The 22,131-nt window shown below is 43.2% G+C and overlaps 1 protein-coding gene across 4 annotated transcripts in view; it reads left to right on the top strand.

Annotated features, from left to right (window-relative positions):
• macrod2 (mono-ADP ribosylhydrolase 2) overlaps nt 1–22,131 on the top strand; it is a 1,460,169-nt gene that overhangs the window by 1,416,648 nt on the left and 21,390 nt on the right. For all 4 annotated transcript variants that reach the window (XM_070889818.1, XM_070889820.1, XM_070889817.1 and 1 more), the window contains 2 exons: nt 1,984–2,049; nt 2,446–2,532. In XM_070889818.1, coding sequence (XP_070745919.1) covers nt 1,984–2,049; nt 2,446–2,532 — 153 coding nt within the window. The remainder of the gene's footprint in view (nt 1–1,983; nt 2,050–2,445; nt 2,533–22,131) is intronic.

Raw genomic sequence — 22,131 nt, 5'->3', positions numbered from 1 at the left:
TCTTCTGAATTCCAATGAGTAGAGGCCCAACCTAAACCTTTCCTCATAAGTCAACACCCTCATCCCCGGAATCAACCTAGTGAACCTTTTCTGAACTGCCTCCAAAGCAAGTATATATATCTTTTCGTAAATATGGAAAACAAAACTGCATGCAGTATTCCAGGTGTGGCCTCACCAATACCCTGTATAGCTGTAGCAAGACTTCCCTGCTTTTATACTCCATCCACTTTGCAATAAAGGCCAAGATACCATTGGCCTTCCTGATCACTTGCTGTACCTGCATACTATCCTTTTGTGTTTCATGCACCAGCACCCCCAGGTCCCGCTGTACTGCGGCACTTTGCAAGCTTTCTCCATTTAAATAATAACTTGCTCTTTGATTTTTTTATGCCAAAGTGCATAACCTCACACTTTCCAACATTATACTCCATCTGCCAAATTTTTGCCCACTCACTTAGCCTGCCTATGTCCTTTTGCAGATTTTTTGTGTCCTCCTTACACATTGTTTTCCTCCCATCTTTGTATCATCAGCAAACTTGGCTACGTTACACTCAGTCCCTTCTTCCAAGTCATTAATATAGATTGTAAATAGTTGGGGCCCCAGCACTGATCCATGGGGCACCCCACTAGTTACTGGTTGCCAACCAGAGAATGAACCATTTATTCCTACTCTCTGTTTTCTGTTCGTTAGCCAATCCTCTATCCTCTATCCATGCTAATATAGTACCCCCAACCCCGTGAACTTTTATCTTGTGCAGTAACCGATGATCGGTTTCGAATAACTACCGGCTGCCTCACCAATGAAAGCAGCATGGTGCAGTTTGCATCCTCGGCACATGGAGAGTTAGGTCGTCAGTCTCAACTTCTGCACGACAAAATTTCCAAACCGTGCAAATTACAAAAGGATAATGAAATATTATTTTTTGGCATAAGAACATACGAAATAGGAGCAGGAGTAGGCCAGACAGCCCATTGAGCCTGCTCCGCCATTTAATAAGATCATGGCTGAACTTCTATCTCAACTCCACTTTTCCGCCCAATCCCCATATCCCTTGATTCCCTCAGTGCCCAAAAATGTATCAATCTCAGTCTTGAATATACTCAATGACTGATCATCCACAGCCCTTGGGGGAGATAATTCCAAAGATCCACCACCCTCTGAGTGAAGAAATTTCTCCACATCTTAGTCCTTATCCTGAGACTATACCCCCCTAGCTCTAGACTCTCCAGCCAGGGGAAACAACCTCTCAGCTTCTACACAAGACTTAAGGTAAAACATTTATGCCCTCTCAGGTGGACATAAAACATCTCATTGCATTATTCAAAGAACAGGGGAATTCTCCAGGTGTCCTACCCAACATTTATCCCTCAAACATGATTATCAAAACAGATTATTTGGTCATTGATATTTGTGGGAGCTTGCTGTGCTCCAAATAGACTGCTTCATTTTCCTATATTACAACAGTAATTACACTTCAAATATACTTTCATGGCTGTGATGCACTTTGGGACATAGTGAGGATATTTTTGTCTAATTACACGTCTGTAAAGCACCTTGGAATGTTTTTTAACTTTAAAGGCACTCTATAAATGTAAGTTGTTGTTGTTAGAAAAAATAATGACAACAAATCAGTACAGCTTCCCTCTGGGATAAAAAATTCCATAGATTCACAATCCTCTGAGTGAAGCAATTTCCCCCCATCTCAGTCCTAAATGGCCGACCCCTATCCTGAGACCTGTAGCAGATTTGAAATGTTCAAGGCTACATAATAACATCGGTACAAACTACCCTATCTTTCATCAACTCTTGTCACTCGCCCAAATCTTGCACTTGAATCAGCATTTATTTCGCTTAAACTGTGTGCAAATAGAAGCCCAAGAAATTGGACTTTAACATTGTTCAACCATATTGAGAGAGAATTTCAATGCAAATTACCAGTTTTTATATCTGATGACTATTCAATATTGTGTTTGTTTTTGCAGCACCTTTAGTAAGTCATGATGATGACTCTAAACCAAGTGACGTGTACATGGACAGCCAGATTGAGGGTAAGAACTAACGTCAGACATTTAGCACAACCAAAGACAATGCAAAATGCAGAATGTACTGAAATCACAATGAATACTTTCTCAGTGACTTGCTTCTGTATATAGTTCATGGACTCCATCGATGAAGAAGTTTATACATTGAAGGGACCTGCATGTTTTAAAAGGTTTCCCACTTTGAAGCAGTTTAAGTTGGGCTAAATTCAGATTTTCATGCAATACACCCAGAATGGTACATTTCCCATTACTTTGGTTCATTGTTTGGAATACCAGCTATCTCCAATAATTATTTTTGCCATCTAACTGGTACCATGGCATCTTAAAAACAGGACATGATACATTTTTGCTTAGGATTTTACAAAAGTTTTAATTCGCATTTTTTTAATATTTACTTTCCAGATATACCTGAAGACAGCAAAATCCTTAGCCAGCCTTGTACCCAGCTAGAAGAAATGGAGATGGGCAACTCCCAGGATCAGTCAGAGGGTAAGAACTCATTCATACTCCAGCAAGACAACAACTAGGGTATCTTGCAACCTAATTCCATACACAATTGCTGCACCTATATCCACCTCAGTGAAATTGCCCACCTATGGTGCAACAACAGTTCACTAGATTAATTCCTCAGATGAAAGGGTTGTCCCATGAAGAGAGATTGAATAGGTTGATACTATATTCTTAGAAGAATGAGATGTGATCTCATTGAAACATATAAGATTCTGAGGGGGATTGACAGCGTAGATGCTGAGAGGTTGTTTCCCCTTGCTGGAGAATCTAGAACTTATGATAAGGGGTAGGCCATTTAAGACTGGGATGAGGAGAAATTTCTTCACTCAGAGAGTTGTGAATCTTTGGAATTCTCTACCCCCAGAGGGCTGGAGATGCTGAGTCATTGAATATATTCAAGGCTAAGATACATAGATTTTTGGACTCTAGTGGAATCAAGGGATATGGGGATCGGGCGGGAAAGTGGAGTTGAGGTCGAAGATCAGCCATGATCTTATTGAATGGTGGAGATGGTTCGTGGGGCCGAATGGCCTACTCCTGCACCTAATTCTTATGTTCATATGTTTTTATGTTCATATTTACACCATTCACTCAAAAGCCTCATCCATACCATCATCACTTCCAACTGCTGAAGTGCTGTCTGCATTGACTTCCTGAGTTCCACATAAACTCCCAACATGCCCCCTACTAAATTCGCATCACCTTTCACTCCTATTCTCAACTGTTTGCCATCCTCCAATGCATTGTGACCTCTTTTAGAAATGCCTCAATGGCCTTGCCCCAACTTACCTCTGCAGGCTTCAGCAGCCCTGTGTCCCAGGTCTCACTCTTGCTTTCCAAACATGGCCGACTGTGTGTCACCCATTCCTCCCATCCAACATCAGTAGCAAAGCCTTCAACCATCACTCTTCAATTCCCTTCCCCGATCTCGGTCCCTTGCTAAGTCTTTCCCCATCTTGAGAGTCTCCTCAAAACCTACCTCTTCACTCCTGTCTTTGGTCACCTCCACTATTTCTTCTCCTATCTCCCACATTGTCTTTTACTCCCCTTCTTCCCCCCTACCACCCCCCCCCCCCACCCCGCAAAAGAAATCCTTTTACTTAAGCACCTTGTGATGTGTTGTTATATTAAAGGTACAGTGTAAGTGCAGTGTGCTGCTGTTTTTATTTTTGCCATGGTAACTCAGTGTAGTTGGGAGCAGAAAGCTGTGAAGGGACATAGACAGATTAAGCAAGTGGGCAAAACGATTGCAGATGGAGTTCAGTGTGGGGAAGTGTGAGGTCATTCACTTTGGACTAAGAAAGATAGATCAGAGTATTTTCTAAACGGTGATAAGCTGGGAATTGTGGCGGAGCAGTGAGTTTTAGGGAGGCATATGAAAAAAATCACTAAAAGCTAGTGGACAGATACAAAAATAATTAAAAAGACTAATGGAATGTTAGCCTTTATCTCAAGGGGTCTGATTGGAACTGGGGGTTGGGGTCGGGAGATTGAGATTTGGATGGGCAGGGGGGGGGGTTCGGGAGACAGATTTGGATGGGGGGGGAGGGGTCAGGACGCTAAGTCTGATATTGATACGGGGGTGATCGGGCGAATGGTTTGGGATAGAGAGCAAACTTGGGATTGGGCGTGGGAGAGAGAAGAATGGGGTGGGCGTGGGAACCAGCATTTTCTGCAAAACCAGGAGCATCAGCAGTAATGTGATGGGTGAAAGCATCAGCCAGTAAAGGGGTGAGTGAAACCAGGGGTCCTTTCTGTGGGTAAATAGTGAAAATTGTTTCCATGTTACGCCCAAAGAATGGGTGAAACCCAAACCAATTTAGATCCCCCGGTGTGTCCAAATAGCTGTCTCTGAATGTGGTCCACGCCAAGTACCAGGATGTCGGATCAAGCCCACCCTGTAAATTGAGTTTCCGCTCGGCACAATCCGGCTGAAATCAGCACAAAAAACCGGGGAATTTTAAACACATTACATCCAGTGTAAATCGAGTTTCCACGATCTATAACACTGGTTTAACAAAACATCATGGCGGAAACCGGCCCTGCCCACAAAACCGGCCCCGCCCCCTGATCGAAATACTGAGCATCGCGAGTTTCCGTCTATTGCACCCGTTAGAGGAGGCACTCCAAATTAAGCTTGTTTTTTTAGGCACACAGGTATGGTTTAAAAGTTTTACATATTAAAAATTATTATTAAGGTCACCACACTTAAATACATCAATGAATATTTTTTAGTGCAAACAAAGATTCTGTTCTGTTAAGCTGACCGATTGTGCTGGTTCATGGAAGATTTTACATTTGAGATTATGTAAATGAGTTTGGGCATAAACCTGAACCATAACTTCACTTCGGAAAACCAGCGCAATTTCAAGCACAATTTGCGCCCAGTTTCCCGATTGTGTCCAAAGTGGAAAATCTACCCACCGGCGAATTCCTTCATTGTCATTGATATACATGGAGGGTGTTTCAAATGTGAGTGGCCCATCCTAGTGAGCGCCATCTAAGATTGTCCAATGCTAGAGTCTCGCAGCACCTTTCTTCAGGTGAGGAGCTTCTGACATCAACCCAGGCCCCAACGGCGATCGAACGGGGTCTTAAACCAGCGTGAAACCAGTTTTTCGCAGGAATTCCCGACCCCTGCCGACCAGCTGGCAGGCACTCGGAAGATGAAAATCAGCCCCCATGTTTTTGGGATTGTGAAGCAATTTATTCCAACATCCAATGCCGAACAGAGCTGGCCCTTTCAAAAGGTAAAAGATTAATTTCAACTTCAGTCAACCTCACTTGTCTGACACAAGGGTCAGTTTAGAAGTTATTGTTCTGCCGTAAGCCAGCAGAAATTTGTCTGTAGCCTGCAAGCCTCTTACCTTTAAGAGGATTGTTTCACTAATTCAAGCTATGAGCCATTCTATCTATAAAACGTGGTTAATCAGTAGACAGTAATACTGGCTGTATAGATCAACAGGAAAGGGGATTAGATCATTTTAATGTGCACATAGCTTTAGGGTTTTTTTTTTACCTGATAACTAGAATCATGATACATCAGAATATAAAATCACAATCTAGAAACTAACGAGAGTCCTTACAGAAGGTAGGATTTGTGAAAAATATAGAGGAAGTAAGCTGGACGAAGGATTAATGTATAGAGGTAAAAGTAGACAGAATAGATTGGACTTAACTTCAATCCCGAGACCTGCTGCCAATTGAAAGCCCCTATCCCACCGTCTGTCTGGTTTTGACCTGAACTAAAGTTAACCCTATTCCGAGTAATATCATAATTATTCCTGTCGGTCATCACGACGGATGTATTTTTACAAAAATCCCCAAAAAGAATATTCACCCACCTGACATTGAATTGAAACATTTATATCTTGGTATACAATGCCTCCCGAAACGGTCCCTGGTCACAAAAAACAAGTAACACAACTGCTCTTAATTGAGGGACTGCCGAGCGTTCTCAACATGTCTCTCCGAAACCAAAGGCTGCAATGTTGGGAATGATTCAGACTGAAATACCAGCCAAATAAATTGCCATTTCTTTCATGCAAGGAACAAAACAGTGCAGAGAGTATGACTTGTAAGTAAGTAGCCACAGTAGAAAGCAAAATAATGAATGTATTTAGACGCTCCTTTTTAATTCTCCTCATGCACACACTGAATATTGCAGATGTTCAAAGATCTCCATATTTTTTAACCTTAAAAGTATATGTTTTTAATTTTATATTTTAGAAGTATTTGGGCAAATTCCCCCTTTACTTTTGCATCTTTATCCCCTTTCTTCATCCACCTGTTCTAACACCTGTACTATAAAAAGGGCTGTGACTCAGGTTGCAAACTGGACAGAGTGAGAATCAAGCTCTATCTGTGAACACATCTTCGTTTAATTCTTTGTTTATTTTTAATACTGGGTGGTGTCAGTTGAGGCTCAGTGGGTAGCCATCTTGCCTGTGAGTCAGAAGGTTGTGGGTTTGAGCCCCAACTCCAGAAATTTGAGCACAAAATCTAAAATTGACACTCTAGTGCAGTACTGAAGGAATCCTGGTGTCCTGGCCAATATTTATCTCTCAACCAATATCACTAAAACAGATTAGCTGGTCATTATCACATTGCTGTTTGTGGCAGCTTGCTATGCGCAAATTGGCTGCTGTGTTTCCTACATTACAATAGTGATTTCACTTCAAAAGTATTTAATTGGCTGTCGCTTGCTGTAATAGATAAGCAGTAACTTATGTAGGTCTACACACCTCCGAACGTGTATCAGTACGGTGCTGAAGAGTTGGAGGAGTGTAGATATCTCGGGGGAGCGGGGTTGTGGGACTGGAGGAGTTTACAGAAATTAGGAGGGGCGAGGTCATGGAGGGAATTGAAAACAAGGATGAGAACTTTGAGAATCACATTTTCCAAAGTGTTGTAAGATTAGAGAAGTGTGTCTATATTAACTGATATTTTCCAGATAAATTTTGAAGGCAAGGACAAAAATGAACCTTTGAAAATAATGCAAGTTATTCCATGAAAACGAAACACTTATTTTCAGATTTTATGAGGATCTTTATTTTGAAGCCAATTAAAATATGTAATCTCAAAATTTGGGTTAGTTGATAAGTTGTAGAATGTGTCACCTCCTGGTTTTTGGTGCTGTTTAAGTTGTCACATCCTGGGTCATCGTTTGTTACTCTTCTCTGAATCCTCTCAAACCCATCAATAACTTTTTAAAGATACACGGTCCAAAAGTGCACACTCTTTTTGAATTGTGGCCTCACCATTGAGTTTTAAAAGTGTTATAATGTTTGGATCTGCAGGCATTATTTTCAGAGGAAGAAACGGTTGTAGTCTGTCATGTGTATCAACGATAATATTCCTGTTTTGCGTTAATTAGTAAAAACCACAAAATAAGAAAGATAAGCATAACCGTAGATTGGAAGAGAGTACCAAAAAAGTTTGATTTGTTAGATATTCTTAGATTCTCTGTCTTTGTGGCCCAAACTTACAGGATTAGGTGCCTATTCATCAGCCATTATACTGAGCTGCATACCATATCCATAGAAGGGTTATTATTTCTACAGAACACATTGCTAATTGGATAGTTTGTGGGCTAGTGTAGGTTTTCATCTTTGCACTGCGGTCGGTGGCTTGCTGTGGGAGTAATACTGAAAGAGCAAACTTTATCTTACTTATATTGTCGGGTAAACACACGTGTGTGCTTGGGTAATGTTGGGTAATGTTTATAATGCCTTATACTTTGCAAATCTGTAGGTGATATTAACATAACATTCTGAGAACGAAGACTATTTGGGACTGTCTTTAGTGGGGGAAAAAATCTTGACTTTCAGCACATGTCCTAATATCTCCTTATGTGGCTCAATGTCAAATTTTGTTTGATAACGCTCCTGTGAACCGCCTTGGGACATTTTACTACCTTAAAGGGGCTATCTAAATGCAAGTTGTTGTTGTTTAAGTGGGAATATAGTTGCATGATGTTACATTAATTTCTGAAAATATTTTCTTGCATAACCTTACTGAGTACGATATATAATAGGCTAGTTATACTCTATCGTCGCATTGATGCTGCATGGGTTTGCATCAGTACAAATGGTGTCGTCTAATTCGGGTGCAAAATTGCTCCAAAGTGCACGAAAGTAAGGGATCAGCTCCTTCCAAGAAATTTGCACTGCTTTAGCTTCACACCTGCTACCACAGTCTGGTGCAAAACCAAGTTTATAAAATTATTAGGCCACCCGGGAACTTGTTAAACATCATTTTAAACGTTGTCTTGATCCTAATAACATTTAGCTGATATTTCAGGTGCTTGTCCAAAGCTCTGTTGGCCCTAAGCAGAGATAACATTTTAGCTAGCTGTCTGCTGACCCTGTGTTACGCTCCACAGGTACAAATCTAAGCATGTATAACTGGCCCGTAAAAGACTAGCTAAGTCACTAAAGGGATGCATGCTGTAGGAGCACTCGATTGTGTAATAGGTTACACCACCATCCTTTCAATTTTGGAGACAAAGTTTTCAATGCAGCAGCAAATACTTTTCTACATTTGCAGTTAAGACAGAATAGAGAGAGCTTTATTCTATATCTGACCCATATTGTAACTGAACTAGAAGTGCTTGATGAAAAGGTATCAACCTGAAACATTGACTTTGGTTCTCTCTCCACAGATGCTGCCTGACCTGCTGAGTATTTCCAGCATTTTCTGTTTTTATTTCAGATTTCAGCACCTGCAGTGTTTTGCTTTTGTAGAAGTGCTTGATGCAGGTGGAGGGAGGGGCTTGATTTTAACACCCGGCCGGGAATGCGGCCTAGCTGTAGTCGGCAGGCAGGCTTGGCTAATTTTTTTTTACAGCCAGGCCTTATTCGCTTTGCCGATTGCTGACTTCCTGACCGAAGGGCAGTCTTCCTGCTCCCCGGGCCCACAGGGAACCCTGTGAAAAAATGTAAAACTCCCCTTATTGAACCTCGTCTGCTATTCCCGGCATGTTTGGCCTGGCAGGTAGGCCACTTGTCTTCCCCTGCTCAGGCCTCAGGTGAAAATGGCAGACCGGGTCCCAGATCACATAGGATATACGGCACAGAAACGGGCCATTCAGCCCAACCAGTCCATGCCGGCGTTTATGCTCCACTTGCGCCTGCTCCCGTCTTTCCTCATCTAAATCTATCCACATACTCCTCTATTTCCTTCTCCCTCATATACTTGTATAGCCTCCCCTTAAATGCATCTGTACTATTTGCTTCAACCACTCCCCGTGGCAGCAAATTTCACATTCTCACCACTCTTTGGGTAAAGAACTTTCTTCTGAATTCCCTATTGGATTTCTTGGTGACTATCTTATATTGATGGCCTCTAGTTATGCTCTTTCCCACAAGTGGGAACATTCTCTCTCTATCTACTCTCTCAAAGTCTTTCATCATTTTAAAGACCTCTATTATGACATAATCGGAGCCCGATTTACACATTTAAAGAGGACCCCGCCGACTTGCAGCAGATTTCCTTGCCTGCAGGTCAGGGCGGGAAAGAAGCAGGTCAATCTCACGCTCAGTTAAAGCTGCTCCTCCTTCCCCCGCCTGGTTTCCGCCAAGTGCAGGGAGTTAAAATTGACACCTGGATGTCAAAAATGCAAAAGTGTTCCATTCTCAGCACAAAGATTCTGTGTGTTAGATGAGGGCGCTTCATTAAAAAGGCATGGTGCAATGTAGAGTCTTAAGAAATAAAACTTAACGGCTGCATACTTACAGTTACAGAGTCAGCGCAGTGACTATTATAAAGTGCAGCTCATAATAATAGCGAACATTTTCATGACTGTTTGTTATCCCATAAGTTTTAAACAACTTGACATCTGCTGGAGCTGAAGTTTATGAAATATCTCATTTCCAGCAGAGAAATCACGCTCTGTGAATAATCTGCCCTAGGAGCCATGATTTTCTTTACTCTTTTATTCCGGAAGCATTTGACAATTAAGATGGGTACAGGGTGATTGGTTGCATACACAGCAACCACAGAACCATGCAAATCCAACGCGACAGATTACTAGCAAAGGGCATAAAGTAAAGTTGGAATGGAGTTAATGTCAACTGACGAGTTCAGAGCGGAAAAAAAAAACAAGTTTTTTCACACATGAACAAACAAGAGAATTATAGAAACCAGTAGGAAATCTGGAGACTGCGGGGTTGAGTTTCCGCTTTGAGTGTGATTGCCGATTTTGGTGCAATTGTGCCCAGAATTGCGCCCGTTTTGCAAAGTGTTTTCTGCCTCCCCCCCACCCCCGAGTTTCCGCTCAAACTTATTTGCATATCGGTAAATGCAGTCTGCCATGAAGCTTGTTGAACAAACATTTTTTTTAAATGTTGTTTTAAAAAACCTTTCATCTATTTAGAAGTGGTAACTTGATGAAATTTAATTAAAACAGCTGAAAATAAGTTTATCACAAAAAATAAGCATTTTAATCACAGTGTCAAACCACCATATGTCTGTAACCTGATTTTAAATCACTGAAATTCATTAAAAAATATATAAAACTATTTGCTTTAATATTGGGATACATTCGTCAGTTTCTTAGTAAATTAAAACAAGATTCACATTTAAAAGCTTTTAAAACGGGCCTATTAGTGTCCTTATGCCCAAAAGAACCAGCTTCATTTTAAGAGCCTCCTTGAAGGCCCACAAACAGGCACAATTAGCGGAAACTCCCAATAGTGATTAATTTGATCTGGGGCCGTGGCCAGTTACATGGGCGGAGCCGGCTTCTAGCACCATGTTGTTGAAACTAGTGTAAAAGATCGCGTAAACTGGAGTTGCGCTGAATGCAAATTGCCATTCAAATTCCGTGATCTTTTGCGGCGGTTACGCTGATTTGGACTGAATTGTGCTGAATAAACCAACGCAATAGTGCCGAAAATCCAGAAAAAGAAACAGAATTAGAAAATAAAAGAATAACTTATTTTATTACTTTTACAGTATTACAAAACATGAGTAATAATAGTTACTTGCATTAAAAAGCTTTTGATAGACTGCAGTTTTTGGTTTCAAGGTAAAATTTCATAGCTACATTGGTTTGTGGGAGTTGTTGTATCTACATTTTCAAAATGTAACACATTTTTCTATTCAGGAAACTGAAGAATGAATGTTAACACTGTATGCCTTTTGGGGGGGGGGGGTGGAAATAAGATCTGAGGAACACAGGCATACAGAGAAATGTGACTAAGGTTAACAGCTAGTTTTATTACTGCGTTACATCATCAGAGGACTTGGAGGAGTAAATGTACCCCATTGTTTAAAAGAGTGCTGCCTCAACACCACCGTTAAAACTAAAACATTATTGAGTTAACTTGTATTTGAGTAGCACTCCCTCAAGCCAGTTCCCCAAAGATATTCTCAGCACCCATTATCTGAATAAAGATATTCAACAAAGAGAAAGTGCGGAATAAACAAGAAAGGTATTAGTAATAATACTGATAAAGATTGCAGGGGTATGGGGAAACAGCAGTGGAGTGGGACTAATTGGATAGCTCTACCACAGGCATGATGGGCCGAATGGCCCCCCTCTATGCTGTATCATTCTATAGAGTATCTTACATGGGTCACAGAGTGCATCTTTTGGGAAAATGAGTATTCACGTTGCATTGTTCCTCTGATAGCTGCAGGAAAGAGCTTCTTGCCATATCCCCATATCTCTTGATTCCCTTAGACACCAAAAATCTATCGATCTCAGTCTTGAATATAATCGGACTGAGCATCCACAGCCCTCTGGGGTAGAAAATTTCAAAGACCCTCTGAGTTGAGTGAAGAAATTTCTCCTCATCGCAGTCCTAAATGGTCGACCCCTTATCCGGAGACTATGACCTTCTTGACCATAATGGTCACATTGTTGTGTTCACCTCCACATTCTGAGGAATGTGAGACAAGTGCAATCACCTCTATGCTGCTTATATGCGCTATTGCCAAGAAATGTTTTCTGAATACATTTTGGATCAATACTATATAACAAGAATATATGCTCCTGAGGTGTGTGCTCCAAGCTCAAGAGAAGGAATTTAATAGCAAACTCCTGGTGCCAAGAATAGCTCGAGTGTGCAAGGGTGATCAAGGAGGATGAAGAATTTTGCAGAAGAGGAGGACATCATTTCTTAAAGCTAAGCTGGTTTGCACTCTGAGTGAATCCAATTTTGTCTTCAATGTCATTAAGGATGTTGTTATTTTGAAAACTCCAAATTGGAAGGAAACAGTGTTTCATGGTGCATTTACATCACAGTGGAGTAATTTAGAAGCTGTGTTTTATATATGGGGCGGAGCACTTCAATATTCAGCAGATCACCAGTTTCCAAGATGCCTTGGGTGTTAGATAGTAGTAGAAAGAAAGATAAATGGTATAGAGTGATTGTTGGCCATTATTTGAGTCCTGCTCCACTAGTACCCCAATTTAGGGTAGATGGAGAAAAACGGTTTCCTCTGGTGGGGGAGTCCAGAACAAACCTTAAAATTAGAGCCAGGCCGTTCATGGGGTGATGTCAGGAAGCACTTCTTCACACAGGGGTTAGAGGAAATCTGGATCTCTCTCCCAAAACGCTGTTGAGGCTGGGGATCAATTGAACATTTCACAACTGAGATTGTTAGAGTTTTGTTAAGCAAAGGATATTGGGGTTACAAAACCAAGGCAGGTAGGTGGAGTTAAGATACAGATCAGCCATGATCTAATTGCATGGTGGAACAGGCTGAATGGCCTCTTCCTGTTTCTAATAGCAGGAGTGGGATTTTCTCCACTGAGACTAATTGATGGTCCACAGGATGTCTTACTTCCCCAAATGTAGCCCATAACTCCTCCAAAAGAAGTCTGGCCGAAGTACAGAACCGCAGTACTGGCTCTGTAATTGCCCCACCGTGAACTGTAAAGTTGGTTCTAATAATAACTTTTATTTATATAGTGCCTTTAACGTAGTAAAATGTCCCAAGGCACTTCATAACAATTTTACAACACGTTAGATATTGACCATTGAGGGAAAGAGAGAAAAGGCATGAGAAGGAAGTGTAAAAAGTTGAAGGCTCGGGTCTGAAGCAGCAGCCAAAAAATTGCATGCAGATAGACACAGGCGAAAAAAAGAAATCAAATTACATTGTAAATAATACAATAAGGAGTATACAATAGTAAAATCAGTATAATAAAGATTAATTATAATTAAACAAAATTAAATAATATATACCATAATTATAAATTAAGTTAAAATTAGAAAATCAGCAATTGAAGCAAATTAAATCAATAATTAGTTATCTTTACGATTCATTCCCTGTTCAATGATTCAGTTAATCTTGAAGAACCAATCACTGTCCTCCATCCTTGTGATGTCACAATTTTATTACTTTTTATTTCTCATGTTGTCCTCTTGATAGGACCTGTAATAGTTCCAGGCTCGAGCTGCTTCCATTGTCAGGGAGACGCTGATGTTTCAATCTCCCTCCAGCTGCTCCAGGCTCGAGTTGCCTCCGTTATCAGGGAGACGCTGATGTTTAAATCTCCCTTCAGCTGCTCCAGGCTTGCGCTGCCTCCGTTGTCAGAGAGGCGCTGATATTTAAATCTCCCTCCAGCTGCTCCAGGCTTGCTCTACCTCCATTGTCAGGGAGACTCTGATGTTCAAATCTCCCTCCAGCTGCTCCAAGCTCGTGCTGCCTCCGTTGTCAGGGAGACGCTGATGTCTACTGTGTCTACTACATTTATTTCCTGACATTATCACCCATGTATCCGGGTTAATGGACGCCTATTTCCAGATATTAATGGTAGTAATTCACAAAGTGTAACTTTTAAACACTGACCATTCTGAACCATATTGTAGGCCGAGTCTTGGGAGAGCAGCCTACGAGCACTGGTCATCTGAATTTACTTTAAAGCATGCTGTCAGTCTCCATGTGAACTGGTGGTAAGTGGGGAATTGAATTAACAGACTAGCAATTGTAATTTTGGCCCTTGATGGATGGAGCATTGACAACAACAACTTGTATTTATATAGCGCCTTTAACATAGTAAAGCATGCCAAGGCACTTCATAGGAACATTTTAAAACAAAATTTAACACCCTGATGGTGCATTATGACAGCAATACTGAGATTTGCTTGCAGTGCATTTAACAGTCCCTGTGAGACCAGAAGCAGCCAGGTTGACCCAGTAGAAAACAGGTCTTAACTGCTGCTGGTCTAAGAATAATCCAGCAGGTTTACACTGATGTAGCTAAAGGACCTGGGAGCTGAGAACAATATAAAAGGGACTTTTGTGTCGCGTACCTATTTTGATAGAAAAGAAAGGCTTGAATTTATCATCATCATAGGCGGTCCCTAGAACGAGGATGACTTGCTTCCACATGAGTTCGCAGATGTTTCAATGAAGGACCCGATATTCGAGTCCTGAACTCCAATTGGAGCCACGATCTCTCGTCGCTCATCCGCCTCGACCTTTCCACTCCTCCGCTGTACCCGGGCCCCGCCGATGTTCCTGCCCACGCTCCAAACGGTGACCTGGGTTTTGATAACGCCTCCCAGTTGCCCGCCTCGAAATCATCGCACACTTGGTATGCTGTTGCAGCTCTTTTATAGCCCGACTTGCGGAGGTGTTCTCTCACAGGTCGGGGGGCCACGATGTTCCAGGGGCTCCGCAGGTTGGGCTACAAAGAAGAGCTGGAGTGGCGGGCCTTGAAACATCGTGGCCCCCCGGCTTGCAAGAGAACACCTCTGCAGGTCGGGCTATAAAAGAGCTTGAATTAACATAGCGTCTTTCACAACCTCAGGACATCCCAAAGAGCTTTACAACCAATTAAGTACTTTCTTTGTTTATATTGCATTATAGCAGGTTGGGTCTATACTCATTGACTGAGAGGTGATCTTATTCAAGCTTATAAGATTCTGAAGGGGCTTGACAGGGTAGATGCAGGGTAAGTATTTCCTCTTGTGGAGGAATCTAGAACTAGGGGGCATAATCTCAGAATAAGGCGTCGCCAATTTAAAATAGAAATGAGGAGGAATTTCTTCTCTGAGGGTTGTGAGTCTTTGGAATTCTCTACCCCAGAGAGCTGTGGAGGCTGGGTCATTGAATATATTTAAGGTGGAGATAGATGGATTTTTGAGAGATAAGGGAGTCAAGGGTTATGGGGAGAAGGCAGGGAAGTGGAGTTGAGGCCAAGATCAGATCAGCCATGATCTTATTGAATGGCAGAGCAGGCTCGAGGGGCCAGATGGTCTACTTCTGCTCCTATTTCTTATGATCTTATTTGAAGTGTAGTCATTGTGGTAATGTAGGAAATGCAGCAGCCAACTTGCATGCAGCAAAGTTCCACAAACAGCAACGTGATAATGACCAGATAATCCGTTTTTTTAGTGATTTTTGGTTGAGGGATAAATATTAGCCAGGACATTGGCGATAACTCCCCTGCTCTTCTTCAGAATAGTGCTGTGGCATCTGTTACGTCCACCTGAGAGGGTAGACACAGCCTCAGTTTAATGTCTCGTCCGAAAGAAGGCACCTCTGACAGTGCTGCACTCGGAGTGTCAGCCTGGATTGTCTGCTCATGTCCCTGGGGAACTCACAACCTTCTGACTCATAGGCGTGAGTGCACTGAGCCACGGCTGATACACCAATACAAGAATCAGCACACGTGTTCCTTTTAGGCACCACTAAGGTAGGAAAGAAACATATCGTCCAATCACGCTAAAGAATTGCAACATAAGCAATGTGGCCCCACTGTCACCAGACAGAGCAGGAACAGTTATGACAAATGCCCATAATGTACCAAAAGTATAAAACAAACAATAATAACTATGTACAGTACAGTGACATTACACAAATAATAATGAAATCACAATGTGATTGTGGATGACAACTATCGCCTCTGTACCCTTCGGTGCCCACCGGTTGTGGAAAACCAGATGCGTATGGACGGACACCGCGTGCTCCCTCTCCAGGGCCATCCGGGCACGGACAAGCCCGCAGAATAGAAGTCAGGCAGTCAGAGCGACAAGCCCCCCGTGGGCTGTGACCAACCTGGACCTGTAGGTGGCCACCTTGGCTAGGCCAGGGAGCAGACCAAGTACTTTGACTGGCCTCCTCTCTCCCCACCCCCCTCCCACCCCCCATGGTGCAGTCTTACTTTTTAAAACATACTTGCAAGGCACTTTTACACTTAAGCTGGTGTCCCTGGGGAACGGGGCTCAAACACTAAACCAGTGGCTTGCCTATTTATCTTCATTTCTGCCACTGCTCCAAATCAAGGTCTGTCAGAGCCACAAGACTGGCGATTGATGAGTGAAAAGGAGGTCTAGAGACAGCTCGTTATGAGACGCATAATAGTTGATTTCTCCAATGCCATTTGGACTATGGAGCTGCCCTGCTTCAGATTAGCATTTAGCACACACCTTCAATGTTAAAAGTGCCCATGTCTTTAAGCACAAGTGCTTATTTCTTGCCACCTAAAGATGGAATTGTAAGTGTTAATTTGCTAAATCACGGTGATATGGAAGAGTGAAGAGATGGAAATAATGCCTGTAGTGCATAAAATATACCCCTAAACTGGTTCACCTTCTCGTGACTTGTGAAATAGATGGCAGAGTCTTTCCAGTCCTGTACTTCCCTTGGTTTCTCATGCTCCACCCCTCACACATGCAGTTTGGAGGAAAAAAAACCTCTGAACAAGATGAATCTATACTCTTAAGTACTTTTGTGATATAACTTCACAATGTTAGAATTCACATTGGATCCATATATAGTGATAGCACACTACAGAGGAAGTGTTCTCATATAATAACGCCAAGCTAAATAGTTCCAATTAATAGAAAGAGTTGCCAATACCAACAGCATTAATATATAATTCATGAAGTGACAGAAAAGAGAGTAACGTTACATTTTTCTTTTAATGGTTCAACGCTTAGTAACACATATCAATGAATAATGTTCAATATCACATATACTGACATTTCTTTGTGTTTTTTTATCTATATAATTCATCTAGTTGTCAACTGTCATGGTTAGAGCATTTGGAATTTGACCAGACTATAAATAACACAATTCCTCTAATTTGTAGTGATTAGCTATAGTACAGCCCAATACACATCCTCTAACAAAATCTAGCCTGTACTGAGGGCCAATGTTCCCTGTAAGCTGCGCTCTGTTCTGCATGGTCTGTTGCTTTTAATGCGTGGTCCCTTTAAATTTCTACGTGTGCGCGGTATTTACAATGTGAAAGCCAGTGAGCGACCTGCGCGTGACCGTTCCGATTGCTGCGACGCTGCGCGCAAGCACCTTTGTGGAAACATTGCTGAGGTCTAAACAAAATTCAGGGATTGAATTCTTGATGCAAATGTTACCTTCAGCCAGCAACTTTATATTAAAAATGGAGTTCATTTTCTAATTGCTCCTCTCTGAACCATGGAACAAATGACAGTGGAACAGGTTTCATTTGTTATATGATATATTGAACCAAAGTGCATTTATATTTTTTAAAAAACAGCTAAATACCAGAAGTTAAGGTACTTGCCTTACATCTAAGATTCTGAGGTTTAACCAATCAGTTCACAAGCCATACACATTATCGATGAGTGCTGTCAATTTGGAGTTCTCAGCAAAGGTGACAAGCTAAATCCCATGTCACAAGTAGGTGGACAAATAACCAACACTCTGCTCTGTTTCAACCACTGCAAAAATAAAGTTGCAGCTATTATCAAATCCGATAATGCACACCAACTTATTTTGCCATGATCTGATCTGTCAAGGCCAGTTTATTCCTAATTTTGTTCAATACAAATTACAACCATTCAGTTGTAAGCGAGTCTGCTTGTGATTTCTTTTGTGACTAATTGTATATAACAGGATTCTACTTTTGGTAAATAAGCATCAAGATAATTAAATGCAAACATGATTGATGGGTACTTCCTATTTATTTGAAATAGTCGCTCTGGGAGCTGATATTACACGCACTTGCTTTCATATGTCCTCCACATGCTGATGGTTTCACTAAACTGATAATTAAAAGAATCCCAGGTACCATTTCTCTTTTTCTCTTTGACTCCATTGTTTGTTCATTGGCATGGCAAGCAGATGGTCAGAGATTTCAGTCTTTCAAAGCTTCAGGGCTTTCCCATCACATCAAGCATGTCTTAGTGTTGTGCAATTAGATTTAGGCTTTCAGACTCCATGGGGGATTGACTAAAGACCTGAGTAATTTCAATAAAGATTTGTAAAGGAAATCTTGTAAGGTTAGGCAAAGCCATATGAGGGAACAATGGCAGTGAGCAGAGGAGGCTTCTTTCTTGTTTTAATCTGGGGAATATTGATGGTGAAGCCTCTGCCCGTTTAGTATATTTGTGTGTGTTTCGATGGCAGGAGGTATTTAACATGGGGCCATTTCCCTCCGGGCAGGTCACAGGCCACTGCTTAATTGATTGAGAGTGTAAGAACCTGTGCAAGCACCTTTGGGCAATGAAAAAGCAAATTAAATGGCCTCATTTTTATGTAATTAGCGAGCTGATTCTCAGAGTAAGATTCTGTACTGTTGACCTTAAAACTCTCAGCTGGTGAAAAGTATTTTAATTTCAGAAATATCTTAACATTCAAGTCAATAACATACAAATTGGCATATAAGTTGGCCAGAAAAAGCAGCAAACCTGAGGACTGTGAGAAATTTAGAATTCAGCAGAGGAGGACAAAGTGTTTAATTAGGAGAGGGAAAATAGAGTATGAGAGTAAGCTTGCAGGGAACATTAAAAACTGACTGATAGATATGTGAAGAGAAAAAGATTAGTGAAGACAAATGTAGGTCCCTTGCAGTCAGAATCAGGTGAATATATAATGGGGAACAAAGAAATGGCAAACCAGATGAACAAATACTTTGGTTCTGTCTTCACTAAGGAAGACATAAATAACCTTCCGGAAATACGAGGGGACCGAGGGTCTAGCGAGAAGGAGGAACTGAAGAAAATACTAGTTAGTCAGGAAATTGTGTTAGGGAAATTGATGGGATTGAAGGCCGATAAATCCCCAGGGCCTGATAGTCTGCATCCCAGAGTACTTAAGGAAGTAGCCCTAGAAATAGTGGATGCATTGTTGGTCATTTTCCAACATTCTATAGACTCTAGATTCAGTGCTGGGACCCCAGCTATTTACAATATACATTAATGATTTGGATGAAGGAATTGAATTTAATATCTCCAAGTTTGCAGATAACACTAAGCTGGGTGGCAGTGTGAGCTGTGAGGAGGATGCTAAGAGGCTGCAGGGTGACTTGGGTAGGTTAGGTGAGTGGGCAAATGCATGGCAGATGCAGTATAATGTGGATAAATGTGAGGTTATCCACTTTGGTGGCAAAAACAGGAAGGTAGAATATTATCTGAATGGTGACAGATTAGGAAAATGGGAGGTGCAATGAGACCTGGATGTCATGGTACATCAGTCATTGAAAGTTGGCATGCAGGTACAGCAGGCGGTGAAGAAGGCAAATGGCATGTTGGCCTTCATAGCGACAGGATTTGAGTATAGAAGCAGAGAGGTCTTATTGCAATTGAACAGGGCCTTGGTGAGGCCTCACCTGGAATATTGTGTACCGTTTTGGTCTCCTAATCTGAGGAAGGGCATTCTTGCTATTGAGGGAATGCAGCGAAGGTTCACCAGACTGATTCCCGGAATGGCAGGACTGACATATGAAGAAAGACTGGATTGACCAGGCTTATATTCACTTGAATTTAGAAGAATGAGAGGGGACCTCGTAGAAACATAGAAAATTCTGACAGAATTGGACAGGTTAGATGCAGGAAGAATGTTCTTGATGTTTGGGAAATCCAGAACCAAGGGTCACAGTCTAATGATAAGGGGTAAGCCATTTAGGACCGAGACAAGGAGAAACTTCTTCACTCAGAGCATTGTGAACGTGTGGAATTCTCTACCACAGAAAGTTGTTGAGGCCAATTCGTTAGATATATTCAAAAGGGAGTTAGATGTGGCCCTTACGGCTAAAGGGATCAAAGGGTATGGAGAGAAAGCAGGAATGGGGTACTTAAGTTGCATGATCAACCACGATCATATTGAATGGTGGTGCAGGCTCGAAGGCCTACTCCTGCATCTATTTTCTATGTTTCTATGTTTCTATACAGTACAGTGGAGGAAGTGTGATTTAACAGCTAGGGGTATATGAATCTGTATGTGTTTTGCGGACTACTTTCATCATCCCGACTTCATGGGACAGTCAGAGGAGCAGTTTGGAATGCGTGGCTGGAGCTGTCGGCAAATCAAAAAAAGCTAGCCACCGCAGCAGCAGAATCAACAACGCAGAGGTCGGAATCGGCGAGGAGCGGAGGTCGGAATCGGCGAGGAGCGGAGGTCGGAATCGGCGAGGAGCGGAGGTCGGAGAGGGCGAGGAGCGGAGGTCGGAGAGGGCGAGGAGCGGAGGTCGGAATCGGCGAGGAGCGGAGGTCGGAGAGGGCGAGGAGCGGAGGTCGGAATCGGCGAGGAGCGGAGGTCGGAGAGGGCGAGGAGCGGAGGTCGGAATCGGCGAGGAGCGGAGGTCGGAATCGGCGAGGAGCGGAGGTCGGAATCGGCGAGGAGCGGAGGTCGGAATCGGCGAGGAGCGGAGGTCGGAGAGGGCGAGGAGCGGAGGTCGGAATCGGCGAGGAGCGGAGGTCGGAATCGGCGAGGAGCGGAAGTGGGAATCGGCGAGGAGCGGAGGTCGGAATCGGCGAGGAGCGGAGGTCGGAATCGGCGAGGAGCGGAGGTCGCAAGCGGCGAGGAGCGGAGGTCGGAATCGGCGAGGAGCGGAGGTCGGAATCGGCGAGGAGCGGAGGTCGGAATCGGCGAGGAGCGGAGGTCGGAATCGGCGAGGAGCGGAGGTCGGAATCGGCGAGGAGCGGAGGTCGGAATCGGCGAGGAGCGGAGGTCGGAATCGGCGAGGAGCGGAGGTCGGAATCGGCGAGGAGCGGAGGTCGGAATCGGCGAGGAGCGGAGGTCGGAATCGGCGAGGAGCGGAGGTCGGAATCGGCGAGGAGCGGAGGTCGGAATCGGCGAGGAGCGGAGGTCGGAATCGGCGAGGAGCGGAAGTTGGAATCGGCGAGGAGCGGAGGTCGGAATCGGCGAGGAGCGGAGGTCGGAATCGGCGAGGAGCGGAGGTCGGAATCGGCGAGGAGCGGAAGTCGGAAGCGGCGAGGAGCGGAGGTCCAGAAGCGGAGAGGAGCGGAGGTCGGAATCGGCGAGGAGAGGACGTATGAGGCACGGAGGAGCGGAGAGGTCGGAGCCCAGAGGTGGAGCAGCGTGGACAAGACCAAGCGAAGGCACAGCACGGGCCAATATCGAGGCTGTGAGGTCGTGAGGCTCACATTGCGTACTATGAATTACACATAGAGAGAGGTCCTGTGGGAAGGAGGAAGAAAGGAGGACAGTCGGAGTATGTTTGAGTTTGTGTGTATGTATTGGCACATGCAGCGGAGCCTGGTCTCCAGTCGTCTTGGATCCCCTTGTCACTGGACCAAGACTGTGCTCCGCGTGTGGTGGCTGGTATGCAATGGCCACTCCATGTTAAAAGAATTCACGCACAGGCATCTTCCACCATTTAAAATGAGTTCATCAGTCACCTGAATACTCATTTTTAGTGTGGAAACAAGTCATCCTCGACCCCGAAGGACTGCCTTTGATGATGATGACTTTCATCATAACAGTATTGTTACATGCTAGGGGGTAGAAATTGGTATACGTTTCGGACATAGAACATGGTGCAACATTTACCAGTTTCTGGGGGCGAGGTTTTATGCATGGTATTGGGCAGCAGCAATTTGCGTCGGATTCGCCGATTGTGCCCAAAGCAGAAACTCTACCCCTCTATCCTCAATATTCACAGTGTCAGCTGTGGTTCAGTGGGTAGCACTGTCACCTCCGAGTCAGAAGGTTGTGGGTTCAAGTCCCACTCCATAGACTTGAGCATATAAAGCTAGGCTGACACTCCAGTGCAGTGTTGAGGGGGTGCTGCACTGTCAGAGGTGCCGTCTTTTGGATAAGATGTTAAATTGAGATCCCATCTGCTCTCTCAGATGAACGTAAAAGATCCCATGGCACTACTTCGAAGAAGGG

This window comes from Pristiophorus japonicus, chromosome 9 (genome assembly GCF_044704955.1).
Source record: "Pristiophorus japonicus isolate sPriJap1 chromosome 9, sPriJap1.hap1, whole genome shotgun sequence".
Lineage (NCBI taxonomy): Eukaryota > Metazoa > Chordata > Chondrichthyes > Pristiophoridae > Pristiophorus > Pristiophorus japonicus.
Note: the sequence above shows the minus strand (reverse complement) of the source record. Positions and strands in the feature narration are given on the sequence as shown.